Source organism: Chrysemys picta, chromosome 3 (genome assembly GCF_011386835.1).
Source record: "Chrysemys picta bellii isolate R12L10 chromosome 3, ASM1138683v2, whole genome shotgun sequence".
Lineage (NCBI taxonomy): Eukaryota > Metazoa > Chordata > Testudines > Emydidae > Chrysemys > Chrysemys picta.
Window position 1 is genome coordinate 20,603,727 of NC_088793.1, and position 19,308 is coordinate 20,623,034.

General features: G+C 47.4%; 1 protein-coding gene across 1 annotated transcript; it reads left to right on the forward strand.

Moving 5' to 3' along the window:
* The first annotated feature begins 6,102 nt into the window (after positions 1 to 6,102).
* On the forward strand, positions 6,103 to 14,539 carry SF3B6 (splicing factor 3b subunit 6). Its single transcript, XM_005297339.5, has 4 exons — positions 6,103 to 6,278; positions 7,817 to 7,935; positions 10,857 to 10,995; positions 11,634 to 14,539. Exons 1-4 carry the CDS (start codon positions 6,249 to 6,251, stop codon positions 11,721 to 11,723), a joined length of 378 nt encoding a protein of 125 aa, XP_005297396.1. The 5' UTR covers positions 6,103 to 6,248; the 3' UTR covers positions 11,724 to 14,539.
* Positions 14,540 to 19,308: the final 4,769 nt, after the last annotated feature.

Consider the following 19,308-nt stretch of genomic DNA (forward strand, 5'->3'; position numbering starts at 1 on the left):
TAGAGCTGCAGGCCAGGGCCCCAGAGCCCCCTTAGCCCAGGGCCCTGCAGCCCCTAAAGCCCCTGCGTTCCGGGTGGCCCTGCCCGCCGGGAGTGGTGGGGGCGGGCAGCTTCCCAACTTGCTCGTTCCCTCCCTCCTCCAGACGCCCCTTTTTTTTCCCCTCAAACCCCCCCTCCCCCCGGCGGCGCTCCTCCTCCCGCGCCCCCCAAGGGATTGTCTTGAGCACCCCCTGGGGTGTGCACACCCCACTTTGGAGACCACTGTCCTAGGGGAGTAATTTAATGTAGTCTATTCCACTCCTACAATTCCTTCATTGGGCAAGATTGTCATTGGCCTTTTTCCTTTCTATTTCGCTGCTTGTTGTTTTCCATTCTTTGAAAACAACTGTTCAGCCTAGGGGCTAGTAATTTGTCTGAAACAAATCCCCACATCACTTTAATATAACTGAGGCCTTGGCTACACTGGTGCTGTACAGCGCTGCAACTTGCTGCGCTTAGGGGCGTGAAAACGCCCCCCCTCCCCGAGCGCAGCGAGTGCAGCGCTGTAAAGCACCAGTGTAATCAGCGCCTGCAGCGCTGCACGCTCGCTCGCAGCGCTGCAAGCTATTCCCCTCGGAGAGCTCTCGCAGCGCTGGCGGCGCGACTACACTCGCGCTTCACAGCGCTGCTGCAGCAGCGCTGTGAATTCTTAAGTGTAGCCAAGGCCTCTGAGGTCCTATTGTAATTATGCAAAGTGTGGGCCGTTAATGGTGGTTTAGAATCTTGATGGCTCCCATTAACCAGGACAATTGGTTGTAAATGGTTTATTTACCTGCACACCTTCCTATGTATGTGTGGGCCAACCCAGGAAGAATTGAGACCAAGGCCTTGGCTACACTTGCAGCTGTACAGCGCTGTGAGGTAAACCTGTCTTCGTGCAGCTGAGTAGGGAAAAGCGCTGCAGTCTGTCCACACTGACAGCTGACAGCGCAGTGGTGTGGCCACACTTGCAGCATTTGCAGCTGTGTTGGGAGCGGTGCATTATGGGCAGCTATTCCAGCATTCATGTGGCTGCAACGTGCTTTTCAAAACGGGGGGGGTGGGGGGAGAAAGAGTGCTTTTTGGAGCATGTCAGCTCTCTATTTTGCAAGTTCCGAACTCCCGGCCCCCTGCTCATTCATTCACTCACTCAAAGCAAGCTGCAAACTGTTTGCTTTTCTCTGTGGTACGAGCTTTGAAACCGTCGCTTCCGCATTCCTGCAGCCGGTCACAACAATGGAGAGGATTGGCCACTTGACAAGGTGATTAGTACAGCACTGCAAGCGTTTACACTCACACCCGTGAGTCGTAGCCACTCCACTGCAGCTGTTATTCCTCTCGGAGATGTGGAGTACCTGCAGCGGCGTACCCAGGGAGATACAGCGCTGTAAGTGCCCTGCCAGTGTGGACGGGGAGTGAGTTACAGCGCTGGGGGAGGCTTTACAGCGCTGTAACTTTACAGCGCTGTAACTTGCAAGTGTAGCCAAGGCCTCAGGGTCGTACATGATACTGGAATCCAGCTTAATCCTGGTACTTTTCCATTGATGAAGCAAGGGTGGGGACAAGCACAGACAAAAGATTCCCGCCCTGTGCCAAAGCTATAAAAGGGGGTGGAGAAGAACAAAGGGGGCTGCCAGTCATGAGAAAACCCCGGCTTACCACCGGAAATGTCTGCTGGAACTAACAAGGACTGTACCAGGGAAAGGATTGGGCCCAGACGAGGAAGGTGTCTAGTCCAGGGGTCTCAGACTCAAATGACCACAAAGGCCACATGAGGACTAGTACATTGGCCCGAGGGCCGCATTACTGACACCTCCCCACGCCGCCCTCGGCCCCGCCCCCACTCCACCCCTTCCATGAGGCCCCGCCCCTGCCCCGCCACTTCCCACCCCTTTCCTGCCCCATTCCAACCCCTTCCCTGAAATCTCCACCCCAACTCCGCCCCCTCCCTGCCCACAGGGCGTGCAGGACGGGTGTGGGGTGTGGCGGGGGCTCAGGGCAGGGAGTTGGGGTGTGGGGTGCAGGAGGGGTGAGGGGTGTGGCAGGGGGTGAGGGTGTGGGGTGTGGCAGGGGGCTCAGGGCAGGGGGTCAGGGTGCGGGGTGCAGGAGGGGGCTCAGGGTAGGAGGTCGGGGTGCAGGGTGCAGCAGGGGGCTTTGCAGGGGGTGAGGGTATGGGGTGCGGCGGGAGCTCAGGGCAGGGGGTCGGGGTGCTGGAGGGGTGCAGCGACGGGCTCAGGGCAGGGGGTCGGGGTGCTGGAGGGGTGCGGCGGGGGCTCAGGGCAGTGGGTTGGGGTGCAGGAGGGGTGCAGGGTGCGGCAGGGGGTTCAGGGCAGGGGGTCGGGGTACAGGGTGCGGTGGGGGCTCAGGGCAGGGGGTCGGGGTGCAGGAGGGGTGCGTGATATGGCAGGGGGTCGGGCTGCAGGAAAGGTGTGGGGTGCGGCAGGGGCTCGGGGTGCAGGGTGCAGCAGAGGACTCAGGGCAGGGGGTCAGGGTGCAGGAGGGGTGCGGCAGGGGGCTCAGAGCAGGGGGTTGGGGTGCAGGATGGGTGCGGGGTGCGGCAGGGGGATCAGGGCAGGGGGTCGGGGTGCAGGAGGGGTGTGGGGTGCAGCAGGAGGCTCAGGGCAGGGGGTCGGGGTGCAGGAGTGGTCTGGGGTATGGCAGGGGGTCAGGGTGCAGGAGTGGTGCGGGGTGCGGCAGGGGGCTCAGGGCAGGGGGTCGGGGTGCAGGAGGGTTGCGGGGTACAGCAGGAGGTCGGGTTGCAGGACGGGTGCGGGGTACAGCAGGGGGCTCAGGGCAGGGGGTTCGGCTGCAGGAGAGGTTCGGGGGGCGGGCTCTGGCCCAGCGCGCACCGGGGGAAGGGCAGGCTCCCTGCCTGCCCTACCCTGCCCCCGCGCCGCTCCGGGAAGTGGCCGGAGCCTGGGGGAAGAGGGGCACAGGGGTCTGTGTGTTGCTGTTGCTTCAGGCAGCTCCCATTGGCCGGTGCGTGTCGGGCTGGAGCCGCTCTAGGTAAATGCTGGGGGAGGGCAGGGGGGCCGCGAGGAGCTCGCGGGCCGCAGAAAACAGCCCCACGGGCCACGTGTTTGAGACCCATGGTCTAGTCTGTGAAAGCAGCTTATTGGAACATCTCTGAAGATGAGATATTACCTGTGATCTGTTTCTTAATGTATTAGACTTAGGCCTTGGCTACACTGGCGCCCCCCCCCCCCCCCCCGAGCGCAGCAAGTGCAGCGCTGTAAAGCGCCAGTGTAATCAGTGCCTGCAGCACTGCACGCTCGGTCGCAGCACCGCAAGCTATTCCCCTCAGAGAGAGCTGCGAGAGAGCTGCGAGAGAGAGCTCTCGGGGTGCAGGGTGCAGAGAGAGCTCTCGCAGCGCTGGTGGCACAACTACACTTGCGCTTCACAGCGCTGCCGCGGCAGCGCTGTGAATTCTTAAGTGTAGCCAAGGCCTCTGACTTGCGTGATTTTGCTTTATTTTGCGTGGTGACTTACTTTGTTCGGTTTGTTATTATTTGAAACCACTTAAATCCTACTTTTTATACTTAATAAAATCACTTTTGATTGTTAATAAACCCAGAGTGATTAATACCTGGGAGAGCAAACAGCTGTGCATCTCTCTCTATCAGTGTTATAGAAGGCGGACAATTTATGAATTTACCGTGTATAAGCTTTATACAGAGTAAAACGGATTTATTTGGGGTTTCGATCCTATTGGGAACTGGGTGTCTGGGTGCTGGAAACAGGTTACCTAAGCTGTTTTCAGTTAAGTCTGCAGCTTTGGGGGCATGGACCGGTCCCTGGATCTGTGTTGCAGCAGGCTAGCATGTCTGGCTCAACAAGACAGGGTTCTGGAAGTCCCAAGCTGACAGGGAAAATGGGCTTAGAGGTAATTTCAGCACATCAGGTGACAGTCCCAAGGGGATCTCTGGGACCGAACCCATCACAATCCCCTTTAAAAGAAGGGGGGAAACTAAGAGAGATTAAGTGATTTGCTCAAGGACAGACAGTGAGACAGTGCAGAGATGGATTTGGAATTTAGGAGTTCTTGCTCAGCCTAATAAATCCGGGTGGCCTCCCCTGCTTCGACACTTCTCTTTTGGCCAGATAAATAGCTTCCTCAGCAGAAGTCACTCAGTGATGGTTACCAGTGGGAAGTACTCTAAGAACAAAAAATAACCTCTTGTCTACAAACACTAAAGTTCACTAAGCCTCAGAATAAATTTGATATGAAATAGCAAATCTTCAACAATATTTACAGCTTGACATTAATATCAGAGAGATGAAAGGGTGGAGAAAGAAACCCTGCCCTTTGATATATATCGAGTCTCCCTTTGTGAGTGTGGAAATGGTCATACAGTAACTCCTCACTTAAAGTCGTCCCGGTTAACGTTGTTTCATTGTTACGTTGCTGATCAATTAGGGAACATGCTTGTTTAAAGTTGTGCAATGCTCCCTTATAATGTCGTTTGTCAGCTGCCTGCTTTGTCCACTGCTTGCAGGAAGAGGAGCCTAGTGGAGCTGGTGGGGGCTTGGAACCAGGGTGGACTGGCAGTCCCATCAGCGATAGGCACCAACTTCTCCCTGCTCCTTTACCCCATTTACCCCATTTCCAAAGAGCAGGGGGGCACACAACAGGGCTCAGGACGGAGGGAGCTTGCTGGCAGCAACTGCTGTCTCAACTTGCTGATCTATTTAAAAAGGCAGTGTACTTAGAGTGGGATCAGCGTACTTAAAAGGAGCAATGCACATCTCGCTCTCTCTCACGCAAGGTGTGTGTGTCTCTGTCTCTGTCTGCCATGCTGTTTCCCCTCCCTCCATTCGTGCTGCCTTGTAGAGTGTGAGACTACATTAACAACAATGTGTTAACCCTTGAGGGCTCAGCTGAGTGCCAGTTCATCATTTAGCAGTAAGGCATTCTCTGGAAATATCCCACCCTCTGACTTCACCACCTCAACCAAGCTTTACAATTATCATTGCTGTGTACCAGTATTAAATTGTTTGTTTAAAACTTGTATTCTGTGTGTGTGTGTATATATATATATAGTGTTTTGTCTGGTGAAAAACATTTCCCTGGAACCTAAGCCCCCCATTTACATTAATTCTTATGGGGAAATTGGATTCGCTTAACATCGTTTTGCTTAAAGTCGCATTTCTTAAGAAAATAACTACAACGTTAAGCAAGGAGTTACTGTACCAAGTTATGAAGTGTAGCAGGTTATGCTCCCACCACTAGAAATATAAGAGGCAGCTCTGATATACTGTAGCCAGACTAGATACTTTGTGAAGATCTAGCTGGAAAATGGAGGGGGGTTGTTTAAGCCCATGGTAGAAAATGTGTAGGGGAAGGTTGTTTTTCTTTCATTGCGGGGAAAAAGCAATTGGGAATATTGTGCCCAGCTCTAAAGTTGTGGGGAGTAATGGCAGCAGCACCAAGGAGAGGAAATCCCTTGAAGGAAGGGAAGTGCTGTACAAAACAATAACTTGATATCCCTGATGTCAACACCAGCAGCTAGGACAAAGCTTCTAACCCGGTGCAGAAAGGGGTGAATGTGGGGAAGTTAGCTAGAAGTGAACTGAAGTAAGCTGCTGCCCCACGTCTCCAGCCTCAGACTGTTCTGCACAGTGCTGTGGTCAGAACTGATGGATTGTCCGACTGACATAAAGCTGCAGCTGGGTTAGTTATTTACATCGTGTCTTAGTAAATTCAAACACAAGAGGCAGGAGCAGAGGGGAAGGGAGGAGGGAGGCGGGTGAGCTGGTGTGACTGAGGAGGGGGGGGGACTAGGACCAGCAGTGGGGTGGGGGAGAGAGGGGAGGGGCACTAGTGGGGCAGGTGTTGTGGGGGGAGGAGCAGAAGTGGGGGCCGGAGGGGGGAAAGGGTGAGGGAGGGGCCATGGGGGGTGAGGGTAGAGGGCGGGGGAGGGGCAGGTGGGGGAAGGGCCAGGAGCAATAACGGCATCCCCAGCAGGGAGGGACTGCAGGGAGGCAAATTAATGACCGCGCCCGGCACGCTGGAGGCGAAAGTCACATGACCCTCACCGTCATTTCCCCAAGCCCCGCCCCTAAACTGGTCGGCTTCTTTCATCCCCATCCGGTTGTCATGCGTCACTTCCTGCGCGCCCGCGGTGCAGGCTGGGCTAGCATCCGGGCCTGCCTGTCGGGGTGAGCAGGCGCGAGGCGGAGGCGCTCCCGTTGTTTCCCTGCTAGGAGAAGGCCCCCACCCCGCCCGGCACCATGGCGATGCAAGCGGCCAAGCGAGCCAACGTGAGTAGTGCCGCCGCCGAGGGGGGAACGCGGCTCCCCCGCCCCGGGCTGTTCCGGCCGCGCCCGCCTGCCCCTCCATCCCCGCGGCCTGCCCGAGGCTCCCGCCTCCCACCGCAGGGCGGCCCCGGGCAGGAGATGGGGCCGCTGACAGGGGCCTGCGGCCGCCCCAGCCCCGGGGGCGACGGGCTCACGCGGCGGTGGGGGGCGGGTTCGGGGCGCCTCGGCTGAGCCGGGCGCGGGGTCGGCTTGTTCCGCGCGCCGAGCAGCCCCCAGGGTCAGGCCCCGGCCCAGATCCCGGAGGCGCTTGGTGGGGCATCTGACTGCACCGGGTCTGTGGCTACCCGTGTAACGCTGCGCCGCCAAAGCTCTTCACACCCGTGTGCTGGGGCTTGGGGGCAGAGGGGACCGTTAGCTGATGTAGTCCGACCTGCTTGTCACAGACTGTATCATCGTCCAGTTACCCCGTATTGTGTCCTGTGACACGCCGTTGAGAGAGCCAAATAATGACCTAGTTGGGAGGTATTATTGCTCTGATATGTCCGCGGAGACTTTAAATGAGTCATCGAAAGCCCCAAGGCAGATCGTCAAGACTGGAAATTTTTTACGTTCGAGAAGATCAACGCAAATGATTAAAGGGTTGAAAAATATTCTGTATAGTGATCAACTCAAGGAGCACAATCTATTAAGCATAACGAAGACAAGGTTAAGGGGTGACTTGAGCCACAGAGTGCCAGAACCCATAAGGAGAACAAATATTTGATAATGTCTCTTCAATGTAACAAGCAAAGGGAAATCAACTTTCCAACCATTGGTTCTTAAGCTAGCCAAATTCAGGGCTAGTCTACATTAGAAGTGATACGTTGGCACAGCTGCACCAATGCAGCGCAGGAGAGAGCTCTTTCATCCGCATAATTACTCCACCTCTGCAAGAGCCAGTAGCTATGTCGGCAGGAGAGTGTTTCCCGCCGACATAGCGCTGTTCACCCTGGCGTTTAGGTCTGTGTACCTTGCGTCACTCGGGGGTGGTGGGGGTGGATTTTTCACACCCCTAAGCAACATCAATTACATAAACATAAGCGGTAGTGTAGACCTGCCCTCAGACTTGAAAAAAGGTGTACATTTTTAACAGAGAGGGTTCCAACGCTGGAACAGTTTACCAGAGATTGTGGTGGCTTCTTCATCACTAGCAATTTTCAAATCAAAACTGGATGTTTTCCTAAAAGAGATGCTGTAGTACAAACAGGAATTACTTGGGGAAGTTCTATGACCTGTATTTTGCTGGAGATCAGACTAGATGTTCTTGGTGGTCCCTTCCGAATTTAGATCTGTTCATATACTTCTACTTATAGAGCTACAGATGCCTCAAATTCTTTCCTAATGTCTTTCCATGCCAGCAAGTGCTGTTGTTGTTAATGGATGATATGTGATCACAAAAGGGTCTGTGAGACAGAAGGTGTATGGTAACTGGGAGATATGTACATTTGATGTGTTAGTTTTGGAAGTGAGCATTCCAAATGTAACTGTGGTCTCTATTTTAGATTCGGCTGCCTCCTGAAGTCAATCGGATTTTATATATCAGAAACTTGCCATACAAAATCACAGCTGAGGAAATGTATGATATTTTTGGAAAATATGGACCTATTCGGCAAATCAGAGTGTAAGTCTTTTGATTACAAAAATGTAGCAGTAAGTATTGGGTACAATTGTTGGAAGTGTTCCAAATATCCATCAGTGTGAGCAGCAGGACATTGTTTTCTGCAGAAATATGATGCCAAACTCCTCTGTTTTGATTTTAGCTGTAAGCATACTAGATCATCTTTTAAAGTACATTCATAGCAGATAAAAGTTGACAAGTTGGGGGAAATGATATGGGATTGTGCAATGGGAGGTAAATAAACCATATGACTCTATTTCTCCTCTTAGACAAACCAGCAGTCTAGTGAAGAACTCCTACATAGTGCATTTCATTTTTGTTAGTACTCAGTAAAAACATTCACTGAATATGATCTGCTATTTTTTCCTAGTGGCTTTTGAACAGTTTAAGTGCATCAAAGACAGAGGTCAATGTGAACAAAGTTCATGGCTAGTTTTTACTTTAAATATTTTAAAGAATTATTTTGGAGAAAACAGACCCTTCTACCTAATGGGAATTTACAATATTACAGTAAATTCTGTTGATCTAACCGTCTTGGTTTTTAAGGTTCTCCTTAAGTGACTCTCAGAGCTGCCATATGTAATGCATATTGGAAAACAATACCAACTATACGTACAAAATGATGGGGTCTAAATGAGCAGTTACCACTTAAGAAAGAGATCTTGGAGTCATTGTGGATAGTTCTCTGAAAACATCCGCTCAATGTGCAGCAGCAGTCAAAAAAGCTTACAATTTTAAGAACCATTAGGAATAGGATAGATAGTAAGACAGTAAATATCATAATGCCACTATATAAATCCATTGTACACCTACACCTTGAATACTGCATGCAGTTCTGGTTGCCCCATCTCAAAAAAAGATATTAGAATTAGAAAAGGTGCAGAGAACACCAACCATAATGATTAGGAGTATGGAACAGCTTCTGTGTGAGGGGAGATTAAAAAGATTGGGAATGTTCAGAAAAGAAATGACAAAGAAATGATAGAGGTCCATAAAATCATGAATTGTGTGGAGAAAGTGAATAAGGAAGTGTTATTTACGCATTCACATAACACATGAATCAGGGGCCACCCAATGAAATTAATAGGCAGCAAGTTTAAAACAAATATAAGGAAGTACTTCTTCACACAACACACAGTCAATCTGTGGAACTCATTGCCATGGGATGCTATGAAGGCCAAAATATAAGTGGGTGCAAAAAAGAATGAGACGTTCATGGAGGATAGGTCCATCAATGGCTATTAGCCAAGGTGGTCAGGGATGCAACCACATACTCTGGGTGTGCCTAAACCTCTGACCGTTAGAATCTGGGACTGGATGACAAGGGATGGATGACTTAATACGTTGTCCTGTTCTGTTCTCTCCCTCTGAAGCATCTGGCACAGTATTGGAAGACAGGTTACTGGGATAGATGGATGATTGGTCTGACCCAGAATGGCCATTCTTATGTTAACAGGACTTAGACAGATACATTGGATACTGGACAGCAAATTAGTGAGGCATAACATTCTCAACAGTTATACTGCATAAATGGCAGGCCGCCTACTACATGCTGAAAATAGAGTTTATATACCTAGACAACAGCATACAGTTCTAGCTATCTCAATATCAGAAAACTGTTGACATATTAAAAGAAGTTCAGAAAAGATTAACAAAAATGATTAGGGCAGCACTATATGGACTGAGTTGAGGAAGGTGTAAAAGAATTAAATGAGTAGCATGGCCAAACAAGTAAAATTTCCTATCCTTCTAACACTTGTAGACAAAGAAGGAGAATTATTATTTAGGATGACCCAAAAGGATATAAGTAGGAACAGTGAGATTGCATCGAACAAAGGAAAGCTAGCATGAATATAGTTACAAGTAAACTTCATTATCATTCAGTCAGGGAAGTGTATCATCTATCTGGTCACCAGCATAATTCCTGTGCTGATGGATGGAAGATCTCCAATGAACACTTAAATACTAAGTGACCCAGACCTTGCTTAATTTATCAGGTCCAACACATCACAGCATAAACTGGTCTAGTTGCTAGTTATTAGGATACTGAATAAACATGAAGGTTTTTCTTTATGCTTGGTTTTAAGTGAAGGATTTCATCTTGGAAGAAATGTCTACAAAGCACTAATTGATTCATTGTTTGTGTACTGAGACCTGGTTTTGTTTAAATTCAATACAAATAAGATAACAGAAAGGGAACATTAAGCTCTGGTATCTACTGCCAGCACCGTTTTTGAAGTTGAGGCACTATTGTTCCAATGTAGCTTTCTTTGGGTATGTTTATGCTGCAATTAAAAACCAAGGGCTGCAGGTGAGATAATTCAGGCACAGGGTAAGGGGCTGTTTAATTGTGGTGTAGACACTGGGGATCGGGCTAGAACGTCTACACCACAATTAAACACGGAGTCAGCTAACACGGGCCAGCTGTGGGTTTTTAATTGCAGTGTAGACATACTCTATGTGTGTGATACGCTGAAATAGCAATCCATCTAGGTTCCTGGTATCTTGGAGTGGTATCACGCACAATACTTCAGCTTTAAAGATTTGATTTGACATTACAAGATTGAGCTCTTAAGCAATTTACTGATGTAACAGTATTCAGGCTTTCCAAGAATGACACCGCCATAATGCATATAGTAAAGGCTTTCGTAATCCTTCTTAGAGAGATGAATTGACCTTGGAACATAATACTATGCATACAGTTGCTGCTGTCACTCTTTACAAAATTAGAGCCAGAAATAATAATAAATGAAGATTGGTATGGAAAGCAAGGATGTATCTCAAAGTCTAGAAAAAGTCATTAGAAATCTTGGTTTTTATTAAAATTGTATTAGTTAACATAATCTGTGCTGTCACTGCTAATTGTTATTGGAATTATTTTATATTCATATTGTTTTAATATTAAAACTGATCTTACGTTGCAGTGGAAACACTCCAGAGACTAGAGGAACAGCATATGTAGTTTATGAAGACATCTTTGATGCCAAGAATGCTTGTGATCATCTGTCGGGATTCAATGTGTGCAACAGATACCTTGTTGTCTTGTACTACAATGCAAACAGGGCAAGTACACTTGATTTTCTAAAATAACTATTAAATATGTGGTATGCTATCAATTTTCCATTCTAGTCTAAAATGAAAATTATTTGGATTTATTGCAGCTATTGATTTAAATATTCTAGAGAACAATGCTGAACTTGGAGTGGGAGGGTGTATATGAGCTAACAGGGTTTCATTTTAGCTTTTATTCTTTTTTGTGCAAAGAACATGCTTATTGGACTGGACTGGGGGAAGCAAGGTGGGCTGTAAAGAGCAGATTACAGCATTGCTTCCCACAGGTTTAGTTTTGGGGTCCCTGCCAAAGGAGACAAGATCTTGGTTAGAAGAAATAATCTCTGAGCTCTTGACATTGTTTCTCTGCACAATGACAAGCATATAGATTTCTAGGCCACATTTCTTTGGGACGCTGTCCAGTATTGAAGAATTATGCTGTGTAGTGACAAGAATTACTTTCACTTACCCTAAAATCATGATATTTTTCCATGTCTTAATTGAAGACTATGGTAATTACATGGTAACTTGTGTTAACTGTAGTATTGTCTCCTAAGAAGTGTAACTAATATGCCTTATTAAAAACTCAGTAAGAGATAAATTGTAAAGCATATTCTTCTCTAATGTAGTTTTGTTGATTTTTATTACAGGCATTCCAAAAAATGGACACAAAGAAGAAAGAAGAGCAGCTGAAACTTCTCAAGGAGAAATATGGAATAAACACAGACCCACCAAAATAAAGATGAGCTCTTTTGGAAAGATTTTAACTCTTGCCACAGTGTTTTCGGACTGAACCTCATAAGGACCATTAATCAAGTTTGATTATTTTCATTTGACCCTTTTACTTCTATGCCTCATGCATAGACTATTCATTTTGAAGCTTTGATATTTTAAGTTTGGAATTTACTAAATAAATGTAGTTCACTTTTGGATTTGGTTTAAATTACTTAAATTTTAGTAATTCCATTAAGTGAACACACTTTCTCCTAGATATCCAGGAGACCTCGTCATTGCTGCATAATTGTAGTGTCTGTTTCCAGTAATATTACCAAGTTTTTGATTCAGTCCTGGTGAAATTCCTCACCCTAGATAGCTTGCACTAGACTCTGTGCACCACTTAGCTTCCATCTTTAGGGTAAGTGGTCTTGTGTGGACTCTCTACATAAGAGTGAATTTCATCCCATATATGTATAAAAATCAGGCACCATAAATAGGGGAAAAAAACCCACAATTTTTGTATAGAAAAGGGTTTAGTATATTTTGACACTTATCAAATATTTCTGCTATTGTATGTAAGTTACTATTTTTCTCCCTATGGGAATGTTTGAATCAACCTATCCTTTTTGTTATAGGGAACTTGTGTTTGTTATAAGGCTGCTGCTTATATTAAACAAAAATTTCTCTGTCTGGTGTAGCTCTTCCCTTAGACTGGTGGCAGTAAATAGAGGTCTGGATTACAAGTCATAAATATGTGTTGCCCTGAAATATATCCAACTGTCTAGTAGATGGTTTTTCTAAGAAGTCATCTTGTTGCAAGTGACTGGCTAAAAGGAGGGTGTGGGGTAGAAAGCTGATGTGCTATATTGAAGCAGGTCGATGGGGATGGAAGGGAGTGTTAATAACTTGAGACTATTTTGGCTTATAGATGCTGATACATTTAAAGACATGTTTTGCCAAATGTAAATGTTAATGTAATATAGACAAAGATCCTTCAGGATGGTGAATCACCATAAATGAGTATTTAAACTTGAAATTTACTAGCCAGTGCTCAAAATTTGCTTACTCTTAGTTTGATGAGGAAATAAAAGGGAATAAAACTAACATTTGTTTACCCAAAAGTTGCTTGTGTACAACTTTTGCAAACCTTCCTATATACCATGTTAATTTACTGATAACATCTTTTCTCTTTAACATGTTGGAGGGATTAAAAGATGAGTATAAACATCATCAAACTAATGATTAAAATTTGGGTAAGATCTTACATAGTGCCCATCATGATAGTATCTGTATGCCTACCTCCCATACTACCTTAAATGTTGACATCTGTGTGTAATTGTGTATGTTATGTGTATATACACACACAAAAATACACCTACTTCAGTGCTCGGGTAAGGGGCTAGATTGACCGAATTGATCTCCAACGTTGACCTGCTGAGTCACAGAACAGCCTTCCATAGAGTAGGTTTTTTGCAAGGCCCGTTCAGTCTTTGATGCTTTTGCTTTGATTACCGCAAAAGGTGCCAGTTATGATACTTTGATGTGATCGCCTAACTACCAGATGAATTGTACGTAGACCATTGGAGCAGCGATCAGATAGTCTTTCAACTCTACATTGGTGGCTCAAATTCTGGCAGGGTATGACAGAAAATTACTGTCTCCTATTTCTAATTTCTGACATAGCTCCTCTGCCTTTCCCTCTGGGGCCTCAGACTGGGCATCCTTTGTGGCTCTATCTCTAGCTAGAGCAGGATGAGGAACATGTTAAGTAGATGTGTTGGCAGAAAGATCTCTCTTCCTTGTAGTCTGAACCCCCCACCCCACCTATCTGACCCTCTCCCCATTCAAAATCAGTCCATTTATTTATGACTGTGGTACCTGTAGTCTCCAATAAAGGGTCACCTGTGCTAGATACGACACAAATTAATTAATGGATGCATTCCCTGCCTCAGATAATTCAGTCTAGGATTTATGACTAGATACCCCAGCTGAATAAATAAAAAAGGAGGGATGGTTGGAGACAAAATAAAAGCAAAGATGGGTATGTTTGCATGATCTCAATGGTTACACTAGTCTCAGGTGGCCACCAGCATAATCAGCTGTGACAACTTATGCAAATACATTTTTATTGTTGCGTTAGCCAGCTATTGTCTTGCCCACCCTGTGGCTTCTTGCCTATTCTTCCCCCATCACAGCCATATGAACCAAAGCTGTGCACACTTAATGTGTTCAGCGTTAACTAAATCCACTCAAAGGCCAGCAGTCTTCACCAAGCCCAACAGATTAAAATAAATTGGGTTCTTAGGACAACTCCTTTTGTGATTTTTTTTTTTTTTGGAAGATGTTTCAGAAGTGAGTTCCTCTTCTCCCCCAACCCCAATATCTTGGCTGATTTACCTTAAACTTTCCATAGAAATCCTATGCTGTTGCTGGGTGAAATTTCAGATGGAGTAATTTAGGGCGAAATTGGGTTGATAGTAGAGCCAAATTTATCACCTTTAGCTATCCTTGAGCTTCGAGAAAATTGCACGATGAGAGCCTAGACAAGGTGCCGAGTGTCCCCAGCACCTTTTGGCTGTAAGGTGCTGAAGGAATGCAGCACCGTGCTGGCTTGTGCTCTTACTAATTTAGTGAAGTATTGGCATTTGGATCCACTTCATCTTTCATTTTGCTTATTTTGAATAGTATGCAAATATCACATTTCCTCTGTCAATAAGAATTCTTTTGCTTGTATTTCAGAGTCTGATTTTGATGAAAGCTTGGTGGTGTTTAAGAAAAATTTTTAAAGCAATTCTGTAGGGTAATAAGATTAATAAAAATTCTTTCAGTGAACTCTTAAGACCAGCATCTTTTTGATTTCTATGAAAGCTTTGCTGCTTCCTTTCATTAAATATTCCATTTCATATGACTTTTTCTTCTAGTGCCTATTCAGGGTTTTCAGTGTCCCTGTACATGTAAAAATGAAATCATTTGTACCTGCAAGACACAGGGAATGGAAATCAGATGCCCAGAGGATTATTTTGATGAGGTCTGCTCAAGATTTTGTTTGAAATGTAATATCAAAGGACAGGGAAATGAGTTCAGTTATAGGAATAGCAGAGGGGGTAATTCGTAAGGCAGATGTTACCAGCCTTGCAGTCTAAAGTTGTGTGTTCTGTGCATTTCCTTTCTGCTTAATATTCAGGAAGTAGAACATGAAATTATGCCTGCAAGGTTGTTTTTCCATCTATAAAGTGGTTAGAAATAAGTAATATAAGAGCATATCTGATTACACAGGCAACCATGGTATGTCTTTCCAATCCATTATATAGTAGTAGTAATTATGTGCTGTGTTGATAAATGACACAATTAAATAAATTAACACATTTTGCAGTTGAATAAAGAGCCACCAGGCAAAGATTAGAATGCTGGATTACATTTTGTTAAAAACTTAATTTCCCTAAGTATCCCAAAGCACAGCTAGTCTTACCTTCAGATATTTTTTTAATCAAATTGTTATGAAAAAAATGTGTGCTTCCACTAAAGGGAGAAAGGGTGGCTTGTGAGAGAGCTTCCTCAACCAGCTGTAGCGAGAGATCTAAGGAAGTTCTTTGAAGACTTGATAGTGGAAGGTGCTGAACAGCCTCCGCTCTTATTGATGTGAGTAGGAAATGCAGGTCTGAGGAGCTGCCCAGTGAGGTTGAGCATATATATATTCAGGTCAAAAGCCTGACAGGCCCAGTTTTAACTGATAAAAATCCTAGCAAAAGCTGGAAGGTGCTAGGTCATGGATCCACAGAAGTGCTTAGGCATTGCGACACCTGGAAAATCACTGGAACAACAATGGGATCCACAAAGCCTGAGTTAGGTACCTAGCTCCCTATACAATGACTGGAGAGTGCTAAGCACCTAAGAATGGGATCTGCAAGAGGTAGATTATTAGAAAGGAAGCTGCCTAAACTAGCCAATGGGAGATGCTGACTAGAGGGGTGTGTTCTAAGCCCTGCTCCATTATGGAGATAGGTTCCTCCCTCCAGCCCAGATTTAGGCACCTATCTCTGCTGGTGGTTGATAGCTGGGAACGCTCTCCTCGAGTAAGGGGGCAAGCAGGCTGGTTGCTTGGTTTCAACTGCCGGGGGCACTGCGCTGCTGTGCCACTAAGTTGAGGGTGTTTTGGCTCGGCCATATGTATATTGGGAGGCTGGAGGGAGAGGGCACTGGAAATGTTTTCCACTCTGGTGGGCCTATGCCGCTCTTGCAAAAAATGCCAGAGGAGGAGGAGCCTCTTTTATACTGCTCAGTCTAGCAGCTGAGAGACCCAGATTCTATTTCCCCTCTCCACCTGATGGGGAAAAGGGATTTGAATGGGGTCTTCTACCTCTTAGGGTAGGTGCCCTAACCACTGGCCATGGTGTATTCTGAGGGGGTGGGGGGAGGCTCCCTCGCTTTCTCCTGTTGAAGCTGTTCCAAAGTAATGAAATTGTCATGGAGGTGCCAGGGCTGAGCCCTGGCACAAATTAAGCACTGACTAAACTATTCTACCAGTATTGAGTATAATAGTTTAGAAGTATGGCATCAGGTAAAATAATCCTAACAAACAAAAACATGCTTGGAGCGGGGGGCTTCGCTAGACTAGACTCTGGCACTCCCACATGAGTGTTCTAACCACCAGGCCATAGAGTCATTCTTGCACCCGATCTCTGGCCCAATGACTAGGTAAGTATTTATCCACAGGAGAGACTGAGGGAATCCCCACATCAGAATACCCCATAGCTCAGTGGGTAGAGCACTCCACATCAGAATACTCCATAGCTCAGTGGGTAGAGCACTCTCATGGTAGACCCCCAGTTCAAATCCTTTCTCCCCAGCAGGCGGGGGATGGGGTTTGAACCTGGGTCTCCAATCCCCCAAGTGAGTGTTCTAGTAACATGGCTAAAAGGTACCACCACCACATTTCAAGGGACCATTCAAGGTGAAGTGGCTCATTAACACTCCTCCAGTCAGAGGGGGGATTGTTAGTGGGTTATAGATAGTTGTAATAAGCCATAAATCCAGTGTTGCTATTTAGTCCATGATTTTTAGAGACACTTATACCACCCCCATCCAGCTGCCTTTTCCACCTCCTCCCCCGCTCCCATCCTCTCCTCCCTGTGCCTGGATGGGGTGTTAATGGGCCACTTTACCTTGCAGGGTCCCTGGAAATATATATTTACTGTTCCATCTTGTATTTAGCAGTGACACTGAGGGTAGGTCTACACTTAAAAACACTGCATCAGCCGCTGTAGCACTTTAATGAAGAGCTCTCCCATCGACTTAGTAAATCCACCTCCGTGAGAGGCAGTAGCTATGTTGGTGGGAGAAGCTCCTCATTGACATAGTGCTGGCTATGTATACTGCTCAGTATAACATCGCACAGGGGTGTGGATTCACACTCCTGAGCGACGTAGTTATACCGAAGTAATTCTGTAGTGTAGACCAGGCCTGAGTAAGTTTCCCAGACCTGAACTAGAGCTCTGTGTAAGCTCAAAAGCTTGTCTCTCTCATCAATGGAAGTCGATCCAGTAAAAGATATTACCTTGTCTCTCTAATATGCTGGGACGACACGGCTATGACAACACAGCATACAGCAAAGGAAGTTTATACTGAGTTTCATTCTTTCCCCGCTGAAGTGTCACTGGTGGCTGTCATCAAGATTTCTGAGCACTTTCAATGTGCTCAGTGATGTCACAAACATATAGGGTGCCCTCTCACCTTCTGCAAGGAGCCTGAATTTAGTTTGAGCATTGGCCTGCTAAACCCAGGGTTGTGAGTTCAATCCTTGTGGAGGCCATTTAGGGATCTAGGGCAAAAAAAACCCCCAAAAAACTGTCAGGGACAGTACTTGGTCCTGCTAGTGAAGGCAGGGGACTGGACTCGATGACCTTTCAGGGTCCCTTCCAGTTCTATGAGATAGGTATATCTCCATATATACAATAATAAGAAGATCCTTTGTCCCCTCATCCTCCTCTCTGGTCTTGACTGCTGAGGTCAAGTTAGGTTGGTTTTGCTTTCCAGCTGGTTTAATCTGATCAGTGTCCAGGCTTGTCTAGGGGGTACTTGTTGCTGAAGTGCGCTGTGGCTGTTTGGTGTCTCAGGAACAGGTGGATCTTACGCCCCAGGATTTTTCTCATTCTCTTTGTCTCAGGAATACTTTTCTGCTTAACTGTCTTTCACTAGACTCAGCTCTTAATTTGTAATGGAAGAGGTGTCAGAAGCCCTGGCACAAATGAAGCAGTGGTTGGATGGCTGGAGAGTGGCAGCTGCTGGCCAGCAGCACAGAGGTGCCAGGGCTATGAAGTGCCAAGCCTAGAGGTGCTAAACTATTATACCATTATCCTTAGAAGTATAGCATCAGGTAACCCATTGCTACCTGCTGGCTATTAATTATGGACACGGGTCTTCTTCACCTCTGAAAATCAGAGACAAGGTGTCTTAGCCCTTGTCTACACTACCCAGTTTTGCTAGCAAAATAGTGGAGGTGTACACACTGCAATGCTACTTTTGTTGGCAAAACTCTCCTGTTTTGCCAACAAAATAAAACCACTGTTTTGACTTCAGCTGCCTTGCATACAGCTCCACAGGCATGTGCTCCTCCTCTTTCAAAGCTATGGGAAATTCTGACAGCTGAGCATGCCACTCCACTCTGACAGCAAAGAGCAAATCATTAATGTGGAATCTCTCTCTGGCACTAGGGATGCAGCAGCAGGCAGGCGGCTGTGGGAGATGCAGGACTGCTGAGTGTGCAGAGCCAGGAAGGGAAGCAGGGGCTGATGTGTGAGGAGGTGTCTCCCTCTCCCTGCCTCAGGACTGGTTGCTTTCTGCTGCTGTCTGAACTTAGAGACAGCATGCCGACACAAAGGTGCCAGGCATCTGGTTTTCGACTGGAGCACCCTGTTGAAAAGGGACCCTGGCGGCTCTGGTCAGCACCACCAACCAGGCTGTTAAAAGCCTGGTCAGTGGCGCAGCAGGGCTAAGGCAGGCTCCCTGCCTACCTTAGCTCCGTGCGGCTCCCGGAAGTGGCTGCCGGGTCCTTGCGGCCCCTAGGCACATGGGCGGCCAGGGAGGCTCTGTGTGCTGCCCCCATTGCTAGTGCTGGCTCCACAGCTCCCATTGGCTGGGAACCGCATCCCATGGGAGCTGCGGAGGCGGTGCCTGCAGGCACGAGGGCACTGCACGGAGCTTCACTGGTTGCCCATGTGTCTAGGGGCTGCAGGGCCCTAGCAGCCGCTTCCTGGGAGCTGTGGTAAGTACTGCCGGGACCCTGAATCCCCTCCCGCATCCCAACACCCTAGGAGTCCCTCCTGCCAGGAGTCCCCAAACTCCCTCCTGGAACCTGCACACCCTCAACACCCTGCCAGAGCCCTGAGCCCCTTGCTGCACCCCAAACCCCTCATCCCCAGCCCCACCCCAGAGCTCACAACCCTCCCCCCCCCCGCACACCAACCCCCTGCCTCAGCCCAGCGCCCCCTCCTTCACCCCAAAACCCTCATCCCTGGCCCCACCCCAGAGGCCACACCCCAGCCGGAGCCAACATCCCCTCCCACACTCTGAACCCCTCATCCCCAGCCCAGAGCCCTCTCCCACACCCTG